The sequence below is a fragment of the Rhinoraja longicauda genome, chromosome 25 (assembly GCF_053455715.1).
Source record: "Rhinoraja longicauda isolate Sanriku21f chromosome 25, sRhiLon1.1, whole genome shotgun sequence".
In the NCBI taxonomy this organism is placed as follows: Eukaryota; Metazoa; Chordata; class Chondrichthyes; order Rajiformes; family Arhynchobatidae; genus Rhinoraja; species Rhinoraja longicauda.
Window position 1 is genome coordinate 15804526 of NC_135977.1, and position 20036 is coordinate 15824561.

Genomic DNA, 20036 nt, shown 5'->3' on the forward strand with positions numbered 1-20036 from the left:
GACAATAATGCTGGCAAGATTACAGTTTCTCTACATGTGCTGCTACATGATGTTTTAAATATATTTTAGATTCAACAGATCCTTTGGAAAACATCAATGTTGATCTAGGCTCTGCATCTCCTGTCCAAATATCTTCAGGTATATTTTAAAAATCACATTTATTATTCTCTGCAAACCTTACAATATTTTATTGAGTAGTATGTAAGACATAGAGTTTTGGAAGAGTTTATAACTTTAATATTTTCTCCCACAGGAAGGAGTCAGTACATTTAAAAAGTTTTATTGTCATATGTCCTGAAACGGAACAATTAGATTCGTACTTGAAAGCAGCACAGGAAGTATGTAAACGTAGTGTGCAGGAAGGAACTGCAGATGCTGGTTTAAACATAAGATAGACACAAAATGCTGGAGTAACTCACGTTATTCCCTTTATCATGTATCTGTACACTTTGAATGGCTCGATTGTAATCATGTCTTGTTTTCCAGCTGATTAGTTGGCACGCAACAAATGTTTTTCACTGTACATGTGACAATAAACCAAACTCAACTCACAGCCATTTAGATCTTAATTCGGTCTCGATTACATCATAAGGTAGAAAAATCACATTTTGGGTTGAATTTTACAGGATAAATGCATTGTGACAGCTGCTTGAATATGCTTCATAAACTTGCATGATTTAGAGAGTCATGGGGTCATAGGAGCCATACAGCGTGGAAACAGGCCATTCGGTCTAACTTGCCCGTGCTGACCAACGTGCCCCATCTAAACTAGTCTCACCTGCCAATTTTTGCCAATATCCAAATGTCTCAGAAATGTTGCAATAGTACCAGCCTCAACTACCTTCTCCAACAGCTTGTTCCATACACTCACCACCCTTTGTTTATATAAAGTTACCCCTCAGGTTCCCATTAAATCTTTCCCTTCTCACCTTAAACCTGTGTCCTCTGGTTCTCAATTCCCCTACTCTGGGCAAAAGACTCTTTGCATTTACCCGATCTATTCCTCTCATAATTTTGTGCATATGATTTTGTTTCTCTTGTCAGATGATCTCTGCATTCTAATGCTGGCAAGGTTAAATCTCCTTTTATATATTGCTATGTAATTTAAAAATATATTTTAGGTACATGGGCTATTCTTGAAGTAGCAAATACAGAAATGCTTATTGGCTATCCCTAATTGGTCATCACTAGTCACCGAAGACAACCAGAAAAGGCCCCATTTATTCCCATACATTGCCTCTGCCAGTCAGCCAATCTTCTACTCATGACCTGATAATGTCACCCATTCCTTCTGAGAGATGCTGCCTTTCCTGCTGAGTTACTCCAGCATTTTGTGTCCACCTTCTACCCATACTTGTACCTTGCCTCTAATAACATGGGCTCCTGTCTTGTTTAGCAGCCTCACATATGCCAAGTTATCAAAGGCCTTCTGAGCAGATTCTAGTTTTATATTGAAGTCATGGGTGACTAAAAATAGGAGAGCTGGTTTTTAGTTGGTGCTGCTGGATTTGATCGTGATCGTGAGTACTGTCTGTGTGAAGTGTGCACATTCCTCCTGGACTGCATGGGTAACCTATGAGTGCTTCCCATCCCAAAAATGTGTTGGTAGATCAGTGCTTCTTAAACTCATTCACTCTTGAGTCTTTATCAAAAATTTAATTCACCCTCGACTAAATTTTCTTATGTTGTTTTGGTAATTTTCGTCTTATTCTCCCATGTGTATAATTTTATGTATATTCAATCATTCACCCTTCATGCACCCCTCTAGTTTCATTCACCCTTGGGTGAACCATTCACCAGTTTAAGAAGCTCTGTGGTAGATAACTTGGCTACTCTAAATTTCTCTTTGTGTAGGTAAGTGGCAAAATTATCAGAGGGAGATCTAGGTCTTTTAATGGGTCATCTTTCTTTTTCTTCACCCTTCCCGTCAGGCTAATGTTTCCAGACCAAGCAATGTTGCTGCCCTTGTATTTCTCCCAAATATAGGCACCTGTATGTCAAGGTTATATTGATGGACAGGCACATGAGTGCTATGCGACAACCCACCCTGGACTGTTATCTACCTGAACGTCTATTTGAATAATTTGTGTGCTGAATAATAATTTTGGTGGTCTTTGACTTTGATTTTGCTCAAATGTGGTGGGATTCAAGAGTCCTCTCATCAGCCACACGTATTATTAGTCACCCATCACCATTTTTGTGCAGAGGATAAATATTGCAGTGGTGGTTGAATATTGCAGCACAAAAACAGAGTAACAGCTATCTTCACAAAATGGCAAAATTCTATTTTTTCAGAGCATCAATATAAATATTGGAAAGATTACAGTCTCAAAATGTTGTGATGTAATATATAATGTATAGTTTAGATATAGAGTTACCTCAGAAGGTACAGGTGCTGACTTGAATACTGAACTTGCCTTAAGAATATCTCCAGGTATAGTTTCAATATAAGATTTAAATTAAGTGTTACCTCAATGGTTCCTTGGCAAAGGCATATGTACTCTTCATGATCTGTGAAATATCTAAGAATTCTGGTCCAAATAACTAAAAATCCTTATTCAAGTAACTCTTATTCCAATGCAGTATGTTTCTCACGGAGTGAGTTAAGTAACTTAAAATTGATGTTAGTGCTACAAGTCAAAAGATAAATACAGTAAAGCTCTGATATTTGGAAACCCAATGGTTTGGCAGATGGCTCAACAGTTTCTAATTCCCATCTTATCCTCAACATAATACCTCGATTCCTGCGCTCCTTCTAACACACCAAGGCCCATTTTCCCATTCTCCCTTTCACACATCAGGGCTCAGGTACTTTGCTATGTCTAAAAGAGCAGGACCCCAGTTCCCACACCGTTACCCAAATTCCAGCACTCCCTTTTGCACACCGAGCTCTCGGTCTCTACAGAGAAACAAAAGGTTTACTGAAGAGTCTTGGATCAAGAGATAAGTTCACACACCAGAGCTTCCATGCAGGATTAAAAGAATAGTAAAGATCACTCAACAATTATTAATAAGAGAATGTTTGCATATATTTTCAGACTTGAGGAAAGCACATCACATAGTTGAGCAACTTGTCTCTTGATGCAAGATATTACGTTTTTATTTTTCTCTGTTTTTAACATCGACATTGGGTTGCAGAGTGGTGCCTCTGGAAGGCATCAAAAAGGGTGGGATGAGAAGAAATGACTGGTAGTGAGATCATGTTAAAAGTGGCGAAAATATCAGAGAATGATGTGTTGGATGCGGAGGCTGGTGGGATGAAAGGTGTGAACCAGGTAACACTATCTGTTCTCAACCCACCCCACCACAATCAGTCTAAAGAAAGGTCCTGATCAAAAACGTCGCCTATCCATGTTCTCCAGAGATACTGCCTGACTCACTGAGTAACTCCAGCACTTTGGTTTTTTTTTATAAATCAACATCAGCAGTTCCTTGTGACTTCTAATTTCTTTGATTTTGATGTAACATCGATGAGCTGGTGTTGTGGATTTGTGATATCAGCCATTTATGCTGGAGATATTATTAATCTTCCGGTGTCACCATCTGGTGCAGATGTCACATGTTGGGGTAACGAGAGTGTACAGAACAAAGTGACCTAACAATCTGGATATCTTGGACAAATTTGTATTAATTTATTTTTGTAGTGAGACATTTTGTTGACAATAATGCTGGCAAGATTACAGTTTCTCTACATGTGCTGCTACATGATGTTTTAAATATATTTTAGATTCAACAGATCCTTTGGAAAACATCAATGTTGATCTAGGCTCTGCATCTCCTGTCCAAATATCTTCAGGTATATTTTAAAAATCACATTTATTATTCTCTGCAAACCTTACAATATTTTATTGAGTAGTATGTAAGACATAGAGTTTTGGAAGAGTTTATAACTTTAATATTTTCTCCCACAGGAAGGAGTCAGTACATTTTAAAAGTTTTATTGTCATATGTCCTGAAACGGAACAATTAGATTCGTACTTGAAAGCAGCACAGGAAGTATGTAAACGTAGTGTGCAGGAAGGAACTGCAGATGCTGGTTTAAACATAAGATAGACACAAAATGCTGGAGTAACTCAGCGGGACAGGCAGCATCGTTGGTTAGCAGGAATGGGTGAGTTTCGGGTCGAGACCTTTCTTCAGACTGAAGAAGGGTCTCAACCCGAAACGTACCCATTCCTTCTATCCAAAGATGCAGTCTGTCCCGCTGAGTTACTCCAGTATTTTGTGTCCAATGTAAACGTAGTACTCTGTAAACACACTAATAAACAAAAGAGAAGTTTAGTGTTTAAATAAACAAACAATAATAGCACAATGACAAAAACCAAGCCTGCAAGTCAACATAGGAGATTGTAGTGTTTAATAGTCTGATGGTTGCTGGGGAGAAAGCTGCACCTGAACCTGGACGTTACAGTTTTCAGGCTTGTATACATTCTTCCCGATGGCAGGAGCGAAATGCGAGAGTGGCCAGGGTGGTATGGATCTCTGATGATGTCTGCTGCCTTTTTGAGGCAGTGACTCCTATAAATCCCTTTGATGGTGAAGAGAGCCATACCACCCTGGCTCTCATTGATGGATTGGGCAGTATTCACACTTTTTGCAATCTTCTTCGTTCCTGGGCATTTGAGTTGTTGAACCAGGTTGGAATGCAACCAGTCAATAAGCTCTCTACTGTACACCTGTAGAATTTCAAGAGAGTGTTATGCAACATATCGAATCTCCTCAATTTTCTAAGGAAGTAGAGGAGCTTCTTTATGATTGCGTCAATTTTTGGGGTCCAGGACAGTTTGAAGATCTGCTCATCCAGGAATTTGAACTTTTTGACTCTCGACTACTGTCCCATTGATGAAGACAGGTTTGTGGATCCTCTGCCTCTTCTACTTCTAAAATTAATAATCAGTTCCTTGGTTTTACTGATGTTGAGGGCAAGGTTGTTGCTCTGGCACGATTCGATCAGGCGATCTACCTTCTATACTCTGGCTCTTCATCATCTGTAATTCGTCCAACAATGGTGCTTTTGTCAGTACTATAATAGTGCTTCAAATGCATTTATGCATGAATACAGAACGATAAACCACCATACTCATAATGGTAAATAAATATCTGTGTTGAGCTTAATGCCAAGGTACACTAATCTCAATATTATACAGCACACCTATAAATACATGAAAACAAAGACCAACTATATAATCACTGAACCCACCTTAAGACTATTTATTTAAAAAAAGATTCTGAAGCAGACTTGGACCCCACAATGTATTCTTTATAGAGATTTCTCCACATGCTACATAAATGCTGTTTATAGCCACACAACAATGCGATATCTCAAGACCAGTATTTGGAAAATAAAGAGAAGAACAGCACTTTCCACCAGACAAACATTACTTGCTTAAATGGAATAGATTGAGGGCTAATTGGAAGCCATGCACAGCAATTAATGTCCTGCACATCCCCCTTGAAAACTTACATTAAGAATCCTTATTATAGTTTTTGACATTCTCTTAATTCTATGTTGAGAGATACCAACATTGTTTCAGCCAAACTCTGCCAATAATAAGATGACAATGCATATTCAAAATCTGCTTTAAAAAAAAGGACCAAAATGACAAATATGATAAAACTAACTCAATGATGACACCAACATGAGCATCTTGTTTAAACAATCTTGATACTCCTTTGTATATCAGATACTTTAAGTTTAATTATCATCTCCCTTTATGAGTTGCTGTATAACACTGAGATTAGAATATTTTGACATTATGTTCAGCACAGATATTGTGGGCCGAGTTTCTATTCCTGTGTTGTACTTTTCTATGATATATATCTTCAGTAATGAAGAACTGTCAGTGGTGATACTTTTGAGGCACGCATTAAATGGGTATCTCAACAGCTAAATGCTGGAGAAAACAATGTTAATTTTAATGCCCTCGATGAACTCTGGAATTTATTTTAACAGCTTAATTATTTCTGAATTGGCTTTGTGGCCAGGTTTGCAGACGATACAAAGATTGGCAGAGAGGCAGGTAGTATAAACAAAGCAGGGACTCTGCAGAAGGACTTGGACAGATTGAGAGAATGGGCAAAGAAGTGGCAGATGGAATAAAGTGTAGCAAAGTGTGGAGTCATGCATTTTGATAGGAGTAAAGGAGTACACTATTTTCTAAATGAGAAGAGAATTCAGAAATTGGAGGTTGAAAGGGACTTGGGAATGGTGGTGCAGGATTACCAAAAAGTTAATTTCTAAGTCAAATCGGTAGTAAGGAAGGCAGATGCAATGCTAGCATTTATTTTGTGAGGACTAGATTATAAAAACAGGTATGTAATGCTTTTATAAGGCACTGGTCAGACTGCATTTAGAATATTGTGAGCGGTTTTGGCCCCCATATCTGAGGAAGGATATGCTGGCATTGGAGAGTGTCCAGAGGGGATTTACAAGAATGATCCCAGGAATGATTGTGTTAAAATATGATGAGCATTTGAAGGCACTGGCTTTGTACTCGCTGAAGTTTAGAAGGATAAGGGGGGACCTAATTGAAACTTATCGAATAGTGAAAGGCCTAGATATAGTGGATGTGGCGAGGATGTTTCCACTCGTGGGATAGTCTAGGATCAGAGCCCCTAGCCTTAGAATAAAAGGGCTTACCTTTAGAAAAGAGACGAGGAGGAATTACTTCAGTCAGAGAGTGGTGAATCTGTGGAATTCATTGCCGCAGAAGGCTGTGAAGGCGAAGTCAATGGACATTTTTAAGGTGGAGATTCACAGATTCTTGATTAGTACAGGTGTCAGGTGTTATGGGGAAAAGGCAGGAGAATGAGTTTGAAGGGGAAAGATAGATCAGCTATGATTGTACAGCGGAGTAGACTTGAAGGGCCAAATGGCTTAATTCTGCTCCTAGAACCTTTGAACGTACAAAATTGTCAAGTCAGGTCTCCGATTGTCAGCAGAATGAATATTTAAATAACAAGAAAAGCCACAAATAAATCCCGTGCACATAGTTTGAATGAGACCTTTTCTCTAAAAGTTGTAGCGTGGAGTTCTGAGCTACATTTGAATAAATATTTCAATGAACCCTTGAAGTGCTCTGGCACAGAATGATTTGCTGCTGGGGAATGGGATTAGAGTATTAAATACTTGATGACCTACACTGACACAGTGAGTGAAGGGCCTGTTTTCATTCTGTGTGACAATAATGACTGCTGTGATATCATCCAAAAAATAAATATTCTGGGACAAATTAATCTTGGATCATTCATTCCTTCAAAGTTAATGCTATGTGATCGAATTTCCATGTTACTCATTATTTCCTCCTGCCTTCCCTATAGATTCACGCCTTTTGCATCACACCGTCCACCGTAATTGTTGTCATTTATTTATTAGTAATTCCTGCTAACTTACAAGGAATTAACTTATTCCTTACCATAAATACAGTTTTTTGTTCTCTGTTACAATGAAGCTTTACTAAATTAACTGTTTGATGTGATTTGATGATAAAAGTTCCAATTTATTGAATCATCCATTTACTTATTGTGTTCCAGTGCCTTGCATTCTGTAACTACTTACATTATTTTAAGCAGAAAATAACATTTCTATTTTTAGGAATCAAACACATTATTAAATATGTATGTATATCTTTTAGAAGTGGAAACCTCTGACATACAAGTAAATTTGGCTGCTAAACGATCTGATTCCTCTTCAGGTATGCTTTTAATGTATTATGACTTATTATCCATCATATTTACAGTGCTTTGTACCTTATTTTCTTGACTGTTCTTTCTATAAACGCAAAGGCCGAGAAACTTGAAAATGGGTGTGCATACATTACATGCCATTGATGTTGAGAGATCACTGTTACGGTTCAGGCATGTAGTCAGAAAGTCTTGTGGACAGAGTCACTGCAAGAGTGGTTGGTATAAAATTATGCCACTGAAAAATGCCCAGATTTGAGAAAAGGGACATGTGCTTCAATTGCAGAAATAACAAATAGATGTTCGCAAAGATGTTAAATGATCAGAAAAAAATTAATGAGAACCTGAGGGGCAGCTTTTTCACATGGGAGTGATAAATATATAGAAAAAGCAACCATAAGAAGTAATTTGAGCAGGGACAATACCAAAATTTAAGGGACATAATATGGGCAAATACTGGATTGAAAACGTTTCGAACAATGTGGGTCAAATGAGGGCAAATGGGACTAGCGTAGATTGGGCACCTTGGGGTACATGGTGAGTAAGGTCAAAGGGCCTGTTTCTGTGTTGTATGACTAAGAAGGAGATAGTGAAGACTCTGGGAACCCAAATTCTCAGATGTTGAATAAGGATGAGGAGAAGTGTTTTCCTATAAATGTAGGAAACATTTAAAACCCCATTTTAGAAGAGGGCAGTTGCAGAAGTTCAGTTTAATCTGGGTTCAGCAATCATAAATAAGATTAATGCCCTCAACTGGACTTGGATCAGAGAAGAATCTTACCAGTTACATCCATTATTTTGAATCTTCAGACACATACTATTTACATCTGTAATCAACACAATATTGCTCTACCCCACATCCTTCCAATGTTTTCCACTCGTTATTTGCCTGTAATCACACGTTCATAGATTGCATGCATTATCCATGTATCCATGCATTACATCTTACTCTCTGCACACAAACTGTGATGAACACAACAGGTATATTCTGTAATCACTTCAAAGAGCTATAAGGCATTGAAACAGGCCCTTCAACCCAACTTGCTCATGTGGACAAAGATGCCCCCTCTACGCTAGTTCCACCTGACCACGTTTGACCCACGCTCCTCGAAACCCATCCATGCATCTGTCCACATGTCTTTTAAAATCTCGTTATTGTATGTTCTTGTCTTCCATTCTTGCAAATAAAAACCCTGCACAATTTGTATGAAGATATATTTGTTGGCTGCACATCTTTTCCTGGAATAATCCGTGCTTGGCATCACAGGAAGTGATGATGAAGATTACAATACCATTCATGAACTGATGATTGTTATGAGCAGATGCCTTTCAGATTTTCTTCAAATTTCCCCTGCCTTCCTTCTACAATTTCTGCAGCATAATGGTGCAGCTTGTATCTTGCATCCCAGAGGCCAGGTTCAATTCAGACCTCAGGTGCTGTCCTTGTGGATTTCAGTCCTCTGTTCTCTCAGTTATAATTGTACAAGACGTTTGTGAGGTCACATTTGGAGTATTATCTTTTGTGTCATCATACTATATAAGAAGGATGTCATTAAGCTAGAAAGAGTACAGAGAAGATTTACTAGGATGTTGCCAGAATTCGAGGGCCTGAATTATAGGAAAAGATTGGGCAGGCTTGGACTTTATTCCTCAGAGCGTAAGAGGCTGAGGGATGATCTTATTGAGGTGTATAAAATCATAAGGGGAAGACAGAGGTGAATGCACAGAATCTTTTACCTAGAGTAGGAAAATCAACAACCAGTAGATTTAGATATAAGGTGAGAGGGGAAAGATTAATAAGTACCTGAGGGACAACTTTTTCACACAGAGAGATTGGGTCTATGGAACTATATGACAAAGTAGGTAGTTGAGGCCAGGACTACACGTTATTTAAAATACATTTTGACAGGTACATGGCTAGGAAAGGTTCAGAGGGACATTGGCCAAACATACTCAGATTGGGCTCCTTGGTCAGATGAATGAGTTGGGCTGAAGAGCCTAATTCCGTGTTGTTACTCTATAACTTTACATCACTTTCACATAGAGTGCCCTCCATAATGTTTAGGACAGACCCATCATTTATTTATTTGCCTCTGTACTCTACAATTTGAGATTTGTAATAGAAAAAATCACATGTGGTTAAAGCGCACATTGTCAGATTTTATTAAAGGGCATTTTTATACATTTTAGTTTCATCATGTAGAAATTACAGCTGTGTTTATGCATATTCCCCCCATTTCAGACCACCATAATGTTTGGGACACATGGCTTCACAGGTGTTTGTAATTGCTCAGGTGTGTTTAATTGCCTCCTTAATGCAGGTATAAGAGAGCTCTCGGCACATAGTCTTTCCTCCAGTCTTTTCATCACCTTTGGAAACTTTTATTGCTGTTTATCAACATGAGGACGAAAGTTGCACCAATGAAAGTCAAAAAAGCCATTATAAGACTGAGAAACAAGAATAAAACTGTTAGAAACATCAGCCAAACCTTAGGCTTACCAAAATCAACTGTTTGGAATATCATTAAGAAGAAAGAGAGCACTGGTGAGCTTACTTATCGCAAAGGGACTGGCAGGCCAATGAAGACCTCCACAGCTGATCACAGAGTTTAAACGTGGCTTTAAAATGGCGGCACTGCCCTAGCAGCTGCCGCTCACCTGCGGTCCATTTGTCTTTGTGTTTTTGTTGGTTTTTTTTGTCTTAATTGTAGTTGTGATGTGGTGTTTTTGTGTTTGTGTACTATGTGTGTATGTGGGGGGGAGGGGGAAACTAACACTGTAAATATGTGTCCCTTCCGAACGGAGACCCGACCTTTGTTTTCTGGGCCGTGTCTCCGTTCCTGCTGCGGCCTACCATCGGCCCAACTCCTGGAGCTGTCAGCCTCCATCGGACTTACCATCCAAGTCCGTGGATCGGACTTACCATCACCGGAGCCGGCCGTCTTCGGAGGCTGCGGGAGCGGCTGCGACGCGACGCGCCTTGGGCTCGGCCCGCTGTGGACCGTCCGGTGCGGCCTGCAACCACAACAACCTGACCGCGGGCGAGGACAGCAGGAGAAGGGAAAGACATTGTGGCCTTCCATCACAGTGAGGAGAGAGAGGACTGGAGGAGACTCACTGTGATGGATGTTTCTTTGATGGATGTTTCTTTTTTGTGTGTTTTTGGGGTTGGGTGGTTTGAGTGCCTGTTTGATGCTTTTATTGTTGGACTGTGTTTTTGGGGGTTTTGGGGTGTGTGATTTGAATGCCTATTTAATGCTTCTATTGTTGGACTGTGTTTTGGGGGGTTTTTGGGGTTGGGTAATTTGGGTGCCTGTTTAGTGCTTTTATTGTTGGACTGTGGGTGATTGAATTAACATTTTGTTCAAGATGGCCGCGCCGTTGTGTTTGGCTGCCTGCCACTGTGTGTTTCTTTTTTTCCTAGTCAGATGTGCAGCACTTTGGTCAACGTGGGTTGTTTTTAAATGTGCTATACAAATAAATTGACTTGACTTGACTTGACAGAAGAATTCTCTCTATAATAAAGAAAAATTCCCCAAAACTTGTCCGACAGATTAGAAACACTCTTCAGGAGTCAGGTGTGGATTAGTCAGTGACCACTGTCCTCAGAAGACTTCATGAATAGAAATACAGAGGCTACACTGCCAGATGCAAACCACTGGTTAGCTGCCAGGATAGGATGGCCAGGTTACAGTTTGCCAAGAAGTATTTAAAAGAGCAACCACAGTTCTGGAAAAAGGTTTTATGGACAGATGAGGTGAAGATTAACTTATGTCAGAGTGATGGCAAGAACAAAGTATGGAGGGGAGAAGGAACTTGTTGTAATATATAAGACAAGGGGGATGTTGTGATATTGCTGGGACTACTTTGTGTATCCAAGGACTACTTTGTATGCCTGTGTATATAAGTGATTGGTGTGATTAGGCGGTCACTCTGGATCCAGGCGGTCTTGGAATAAACAGCCTGGAGTTAAGCTCCACCATGATAACATCTTAAACATGTGTACTCGTGGTCCTTCCAGAGTCACAACAAAGGTACAACAGGTACCGGACCACGAAGTACAACATGGTGGCAGCGGTTTGGGTGTTTAGCCTAGAAAAGGAAAACAACAAAAACCCCAAGAAAAAAAGTTAACAAGTGCGTAAAAACGGAAAAAAAAAGAAGGTTAACAAAAAGGAACCCAGCAAATAAGGTTAACAGGAAGATGAGATAGAGCCCTGAAGAACGAAAAAAGTTTCCCGCTCGGTAAGGGGCCAATATATGTAGGCATACTTACCTGCTCAGTAGTCAGCGGCGAGCTGCCGACGTGACGCTGCAAGCTGCTGAGGGCGGTGTGTGAAGGCCCACATCGCGCCCCAGCACCTGTGCAGGCCCGAGATTAGGAGCCTGTGACTGCTTCGCGGGGGAGAGACCGGAGGCGACTGGGAGACCCGACACTCACGGAGGTGTGCGGTGACCGGGGAAGACCGACACCCACGGAGGTGTGCGACGACCGGTGAAGACCGACACCCACGGAGGTGTGCGGCGACCGGGAGACCCGACACCCACGGAGGTGTGCGCTGACCGGGGAAGACCGACACCCACGGAGGTGTGCGGCGACTGGTAAGACCGACACCCACGGAAGTGTGCGGCGACCGGGGGAGGCCGACACCCAGGGATGTGTGCGGCGACCGGGGGAGGCCGACACCCAGGGAGGTGTGCGGCGACTGGTAAGACCGACACCCAGGGAGGTGTGCGGCGACCGGTAAGACCGACACCCAGGGAGGTGTGCGGCGACCGGGGGAGGCCGACACCCAGGGAGATGTGCGGCGACCGGGGGAGGCCGACACCCAGGGAGGTGTGCGGCGACCGGTAAGACCGACACCCAGGGAGGTGTGCGGCGACCGGTAAGACCGACACCCATGCAGGGTGTGCGGCGACCGGGAGAGACCCGGAGGAGACCGACACCCACGGAGGTGTGCGTCGCCCGGAGGGGGTCGGCGACCGGAAGGACCGACCACCCGCGGTGGTGCGGCGGCCGGTAAGGCTGAGGCACTGCGTACTTACCCAGGCGCGTCGACCGGAGAGTCGGGACGGCCCTGGGCCCGAGGCAGCGGCAGCGCGTTCGAATTTGAGCGGCAGCTGCCGGGAGCACCTGTGGGCGGGGCCGGGAGCACCTGTGGGTGGGGCCGGGAGCACCTGTGGGCGGGGCCGGGGAGCACCAGTGGGCGTGGCCAGCGCGTTCAAAGTTGAGCGGCAGCTGCCGGGGAGCACCTGTGGGCGGGGCCAGCACGCACTGCAGCGGAGGCGCGATCGCACCGCGATTCCAGCAGTGGGAGCCCAGCAGTGGGAGCCCAGCAGTGCCAGCCCAGCAGTGGGAGCCCAGCAGTGCCAGCCCAGCAGTGGGAGCCCAGCAGTGCCAGCCCAGCAGTGGGAGCCCAGCAGTGCCAGCCCAGCAGTGGGAGCCCAGCAGTGCCAGCCCAGCAGTGGGAGCCCAGCAGTGCCAGCCCAGCAGTGCCAGCCCAGCAGTGGGAGGCCAGCAGTGGCAGGCAAATCATGGTGGTGGAGCATCTAGAGCCTACACTACGTTTAATCTACACAGCACGTCTTCTTGAGGGGTTGATATGGAACAAAATGAATATTTTGTGTTTAATGACCTGTGTAGTGATCTGTGTACTGAAAGCTTAATGTATTATATTTGATGCTTTTGTATATATGTATATATCTGTGGAGTGACCACACGGAGTGAGTGACCACCCGGAGATGAGTGACTACCCAGCGTTGAGTGAACTACCGCAGAGGAGTGACCACCATGATGGCGAAAAAAAGCAATTGTGTTTAATTGTGTTTAGTTGTGTTATTGGTTTTGTTTGCAAAAAGCAATGGTGTTTTGGTTTTGTTTGTTAAATATATTTTAGCCCTCGAATGGTAAAGAAAACAATTTAATATAAGACAAGGAGGATGTTGTAATATATAAGACAAGGGGGATGTTGTGATATTGCTGGGACTACTTTGTGTATCCAAGGACTACTTTGTATGCCTGTGTATATAAGTGATTGGTGTGATTAGGCGGTCACTCTGGATCCAGGCGGCCTTGGAATAAACAGCCTGGAGTTAAGCTCCACCATGATAACATCTTAAACATGTGTACTCGTGGTCCTTCCAGAGTCACAACAAAGGTACAACAGACCACGAAGTACAACAAAACTGCCCATGTTCCAAAGCATACCACCTCATCTGTGAAGCACGGTGGTGGGGGTGTTATGGCCTGGGCATGTATGGCTGTTGAAGGTACTGGCTCACTTCATTGATGATGATACAACTGCTGATGGTAGTAGCATAATGAATTCTGAGGTTTATAGACACATCCTATCTGCTCAAGTTCAAACAAATGCCTCAAAATTCATTGGCCAGTGGTTCATTCTACAGCAAGACATTGATCTCAAACATACTGCTAAAGCAACAAAGGAGTTTTTCAAAGCTAAAAAAATGGCTAATTCTTGTGTGGCCAATCAACCGATCTGAACCCAATTGAGCATGCCTTTTATATGCTGACGAGAAAACTGAAGGGGACAAGCCCCCAAAACAAGCATAAACTCAAGATGGCTGCAATACAGGCCTGGCAGAGCGTCACCGGAGAAGATACCCAGCAACTGGTGATGTCCATGAATCACAGACTTCAAGCAGTCATTGCATGCAAAGGACATGCAACATGACGACTGTCATTTCCGTGACATTGCTGTGTCCCAAACATTATGGTACCCTGAAATGGGGGGACTATGTGTATACATTGCTGTAATTTCTCCATGGTGAAACCAAAATGCATAAAAATAGCCTTTATTAAAATCTGACAATGTGCACTTTAACCACATGTGACTTTTTTTCTATTACAAATCTCAAATTGTGGAGTACAGAGGCAAATAAATAAATGATGGGTCTGTCCCAAACATTATGGAGCGCACTGTATTAGTTCTGCTGCAGAAAACTTGTGTTGTATTTGAGCTTCATACAGAATATGGAGTTTATTCTGTTTAATATGGATTAATATAGGTTAAGCAATGAACAACACAACACGAGTATTCACTCGGATGTAGCTCTTATCAATTTCTATGGCTATATGGAAGTGTGAACTACTGCCTTGTGAATATTGCCTTTTTTCCCCCACTTTGCTGTTTTGTTTATTCTTTGACTCACCATCCCGAACATAAAAGTGATCCTGCCTACCACACAGAATACAATAAAATTACATTGACTAAGATATGCTTTGACTAGCACCTTCAACATTTTGATAGCAGAATAGTAATTTAGCTGTAGAACACAGAAACTAAACAAAAAAAAGCAAAGAATAAACCATCAACTACTTCAAAGAGAGGAGTGGAGCCATTTAACAATTGTTGATCCAGAGGGCTCTTTGGCATCATTTTGCTGAGTGAAGAATAGGGTGCTGGAGTAGATCTGTTTCACAAAAAGCATCCTGTAACAAACATAGGCTTTGTTCCTGGCAGTTGCAACACCAGCATTAACCCATTTAAAGGTTAAAAAAAAGTCCAAGCTTTAAATCTTTGTGCTGTAAGTCAAAGACTTATTGGATGATATATGCTGCCAGAACTATGTTCTGATGCTGACACCACATTTCCAGACTTACATTGTACTGAGAAATTTACTGTCAGATGTTATTCCAGATCAAATCTGCTGAGGGTAAGATCCTATTCATCTCAATGTGGTTTCCAAGCCTGCATATTAGAAATCTGAAGTTATTATTGAAAGACCTCACTGAAGTTTACAGTTTTTGATTGTTTCTAAATGCTTTATATATTTTAAATGTGCTTGCTTTTTTAATTTCTATTTTAATTATTTACTTCATTTTTCTTTAATGCCTCTAAATGTCTGGTGTTAAATATCTGTCCAGAGCCTTGTTTTTTATCAGAATGTGTTAGGGACATTTCAGAGGTGGAGCTTTTACTCGAAAGAAGACTCTGATCTAATGTTTCAACTGGCATACTTTAGGCATGTACAGTGGCTATCATACAGGAATTTTAGCATCTCCTTCAAGCCTGAAAATTGGCATGATGCAAGTGAATATTTATTAATGTGTGTTTGTACCAGCTCGAATCAGAGTGAAGGAGGAACATTCTGAAAGAAATTAAACTTTACATGGTATAAAAAGTCCACAATAAGTTTTAATAATAATAATAATAATAATAATAATAATGCATTTTATTTATATAGCGCTTTTCATATACTCAAAGACGCTTTACAGAGATTTAGAGAACATAGGGAAATGAATAAATAGATAAATAAGTAAATAAGTAAACAAACAGAGAAAGGAGACAGAAGGTGAGGTGACCTTCAGTGAATCAGTGTTATCAGTGAAGTTTGAATCTTTTGCAATTATTATTTGATCATATTTATTACAATGGAAGGCTGTTACACTTGCAGAGAAATAATCATTCTTTTTTCAGCGTTGGTCAATGTAAAACCACTTCCAAGTCATTTCACATAATTACAGAATGCCAGCTGGGCAAATCCAATTGTCCGATTACAATTTTGTGGTGATATTTAGGGCGGCACGGTAGTGCAGCGATAGAGTTGCTGCCTTGCAGCGCCCGAGACCCGGGTTTGATCCTGTCTATGGGTGCTTGTCTGTATGGAGTTTGTATATTTTCCACGTGACCTGCGTGGGTTTTCCCCGGGAGCTCCTGTTTCCTCCCACACTCCAAAGAGGTATAGATTTATAGTTAATCGGCTTGGTTAAATTATAAATTGACCTTAGTGTGTGTAGGATAGTGTTAGTTTTGAACTAACACTAGTTTGAATCCATTGATTTTGAAATTATATGGCCATTGGCATATCCAATCATAAAACCGAAATGAGTTTTCTAGAGTGTACACAAACTCCAGGATCCAGATTTACTGGATATGGCTGGAAGCATGTATTTCTTTTATTGTAATTGTAATTCATTTGTATTGTAATTATTAGCCAAGTATGTAAAAACATACAAGGAATTTGATTTGCCCAGCAGTCATACGAAAAAAGCAACAAGAAACACAACTACATAAAAATCAAAATCAACATAAACATCCACCACAGCGCACTGTGATGGAAGGCAATAACGTATTATCTTCTTCCCTCCTTTCCTCCCACGGGCTCCCGTAGTTGGAGCTCCCAAAGTCGATCCCCAGCAAAGGGACCGGCAGCTCCATGATGTTAGGCCGCAGTGCTGATGGAGATACGATACGGAAAAAGTTGCATCTCTGACGAGGAAAGAGATTAAAAAAGTTCCACCTCACCGCCCCCACCCCCACCCTCACATAATACAAAACTAAAGATACACTAAAACATACATTTAACAACCGACTAACAACAACAAAAGAAGAAAGGGACGAGACAGACTGTTGGCGAGCCTGCCATTGTACGGCACCACCATATGGCCTGAGGGGAGAAGAAGCTCTGACTTATCTTCCTAAATCATTGATGCAGTGAATTTTGCTAAAAGCAGCAATGTCCTATCTATAGTTCCTTCTAGAGAGGTCCTCATTAGAAATGGTCTACCATGTCAGTTACATTTGGTCTCACCAGCATATCTGCCAAATTACAAGAGAATGTTTCTCGAGTACAGAACTAAATTGGCGTCTGATGAACTGAAGAGTGTACTTTAACAGGTTCGCCTAAAGCAGAAGACATAATTTTGTTTATTCCAGGAAAATATGATGTAGTACCAATGCAGATGCAGCTCTAAACCTCTGAAGACCCATTCTACAAGCTCATTTTAAATATTTCCTGCCATCTGGCAGGATTCATAGTAGAGTCCCACAACAGGCATAACTATGTGGGTGTGTATTTTGTATGATTTAAAATTTTTGGACACATCAAGTACTATTAATTAAAATCTACGTTTCATTCCTGCTGCAATCATTCCAGGGTAATAAAAAGGAACTGCAGATGCTGGTTTATACCAAAGATAGGCACAAAATGCTGAAGTAATTCAGCAGGTCAGGCAGCATCTCTGGAGGAAATGCATAGATGATGTTTTGGGTTTGGAGCCCTCTTCACACTGATAATGAGGGGAGACTGGAAGCAAGAAAAGAATTTAATTGAATACATTTTTTGGCCAAGTATGTACACATACAAGGAATGTGCCTTGGTGCTCCGCTCGCAAGTAACAACACAAACATACAGTAAACAATTATGAATAAAGCATAAAACATTAAAACATTAAGAATAAAACATTATAGTTTTATTCGTCACCAGGACAAATTAGGACTGGCAACCGATGACCTCAAGCAGGGTGGTTCCCTGATGGGCCATGTGTTGGCTGGGATAATGTGATCCCAAGAGGAATACATCTTTGCGAATTGTGGACCTGGTTAACTGACTTTTAGTGGAGGAAGGAGGGGGGCGCAAGGGAAGAAAAGCGAGGCAATGGGCGAGGGGAGCGTATGTAGAAGTTACCTAAAATTAGAGAATTCAATCATCATGCCGCTGGGTTGTAAGTAACCCAAGCAAAATATGAGGTGCCGTTCCTCCAATTTTGTGTGGCCTTACTCTAGCAATGGAGGAGGTTCAGGACAGAAAGATCAGTGTGGGAATGAGAAGGGCACTGAGAGATCCAGTAGGCCTTGGTCGGTTTGAGGAAGGGTCCAGATCCAAAATGTTACCCATCCAATTTCTTCAGAGATGCTGCCTGACCCGCTGAGTTACTCCAGAATTTTGTGTCTACAATCTACTGGGTATCTGGATGACTGATTTGGATTTATGTCAAGTCAGCATTGTATCAAAATGGAGCAATTATATTGCACCAAAATCAGTTAAACTCCATTTATGAATGCATGTACAGTAACTTACAACATAATAAACGATCATGAATTTGCTTAACAAATGAGGAAATAGGGTGGAATTTGCCTTCTGGATTGTCACAATGGACTCCAGCTAAATGCAGCATGCTTACACTTTGCTGCACCTATCAAGCTCATTCCACACATCTGATTAGTAAATCTTAAGAGTAGACTCAATCCCTGGTGGTACACTTTAGTGGGAATTGAGATGTGAGGAGCAGATAGACTCCTTGTTCAAGCCAGCGATTCAGAAGAAATATATGAAATATCTGTAGTTGGTTTCCCATTGGTTTTCTGCATCAGGAGATATCTTGGGAAAAATTGGTTTGAAAGGCCAAAAATGCTCTCTCCCAGCTCAATATCCTATTGATGTGAACCCCGTACCTATTCAGCTGAAATCGTGGTCCTTTTTTGGAAAAAAAACCTGAAATCCCAAAGGAACCGAGAAAATGAAGATTTGTAGAATGGACTCTGTTCTTTTTTCTCAGCTTTTATATTTATGTTACTCCTTGAAATACAGTCATATATCAAATAGAGGAAAGACAGAGTCAAAGCATTATGGTCAGAAATGTGTGGTTTGATAAACATTTTTAATAGGATCACCTTATGGTAGGATTGAGGAAGGCTCTGAAATTATTTTCCCAGGAGGTTTACCAATCAAATGGAGACATTGCTGAGTGAATTTGTATACAATTTACAGAGATCTTTTTGCTCTCTTGTAGCACAGATATTGGTTTGCATAAATGTGCCATACTGCTTGGAAATTTTCAATCTGGGTGACTTTAACACATCGTGGTATTTGGAATATTATGTATACTGTAATATTGCATACTACCTTTGGTTAATTTACCTCATTTAATAAACTTCCTACTTATCTGCAGGAAGCTTTTTTTCTTCAAATGACACTCTGTAACTGGTGTTATTAACCACATGAACTTAAAGTATACCAACAATAACAAATGGCATAAGATTGTAATTCTGCTGATTATTGACATCTGAGACGAACTGGTTAAGATTAGCAGAAAGTTTAACAGGGAGCTGAAAATATTTAATCATTATTTGAAACAACAATTGTTTTAATTCCAGTTTACTATGAGGGATTCACTTTATTCATTATCGAGTCGTATAGTGTAGAAACAGGCCTTTCAGCCTAACTTACCCACACCAACTAACATGCCCCATCTATACGAATCCCACTTGCCCACCTTCAACAGTAACAGTTATAAATGTTTACAAATTACTGTTTACAAATAGTGAATAAGGTTTAAAGAAGCCTTAATGAAAACGTGCTTCCTGTGCCATAGTGTAAATAGTAATGTAGAAGTTTTAGCATTTACAAATATAAAATAATCTGAGTCCTCCTAAAAACAATTATTATCGATTATAAATAGCAACAAAGATCCAGAGAAGAATTAGAAAAAGTAACACGTACATGGATAGGAAAGATTTAGAGTGATATGGCCCAAAGGCAAGCAAGTGGGACTAGCATAGATATAGGGTATCTTGGTTGGTATGGGCAAATTGGGCCAAAGGGCCTGT

General features: G+C 41.1%; 1 protein-coding gene across 5 annotated transcripts in view; it reads left to right on the forward strand.

The window, feature by feature from the left end:
- Positions 1 to 11131, forward strand: part of LOC144605839 (NACHT, LRR and PYD domains-containing protein 1b allele 2-like) — a 91239-nt gene extending 80108 nt beyond the window's left edge. For 3 of the 5 annotated variants that reach the window (XM_078421442.1, XM_078421443.1, XM_078421439.1), the window contains 4 exons: positions 70 to 138; positions 3728 to 3796; positions 7635 to 7694; positions 10005 to 11131. In XM_078421442.1, the coding sequence (XP_078277568.1) occupies positions 70 to 138; positions 3728 to 3796; positions 7635 to 7694; positions 10005 to 10087 (281 nt within the window). In that variant the 3' untranslated portion in view covers positions 10088 to 11131. Of the gene's footprint in view, positions 1 to 69; positions 139 to 253; positions 339 to 3727; positions 3797 to 7594; positions 7695 to 10004 lie in introns of those variants that run through there. The other 2 variants (XM_078421440.1, XR_013548893.1) reach the window with 2 other exon arrangements.
- Positions 11132 to 20036: the final 8905 nt, after the last annotated feature.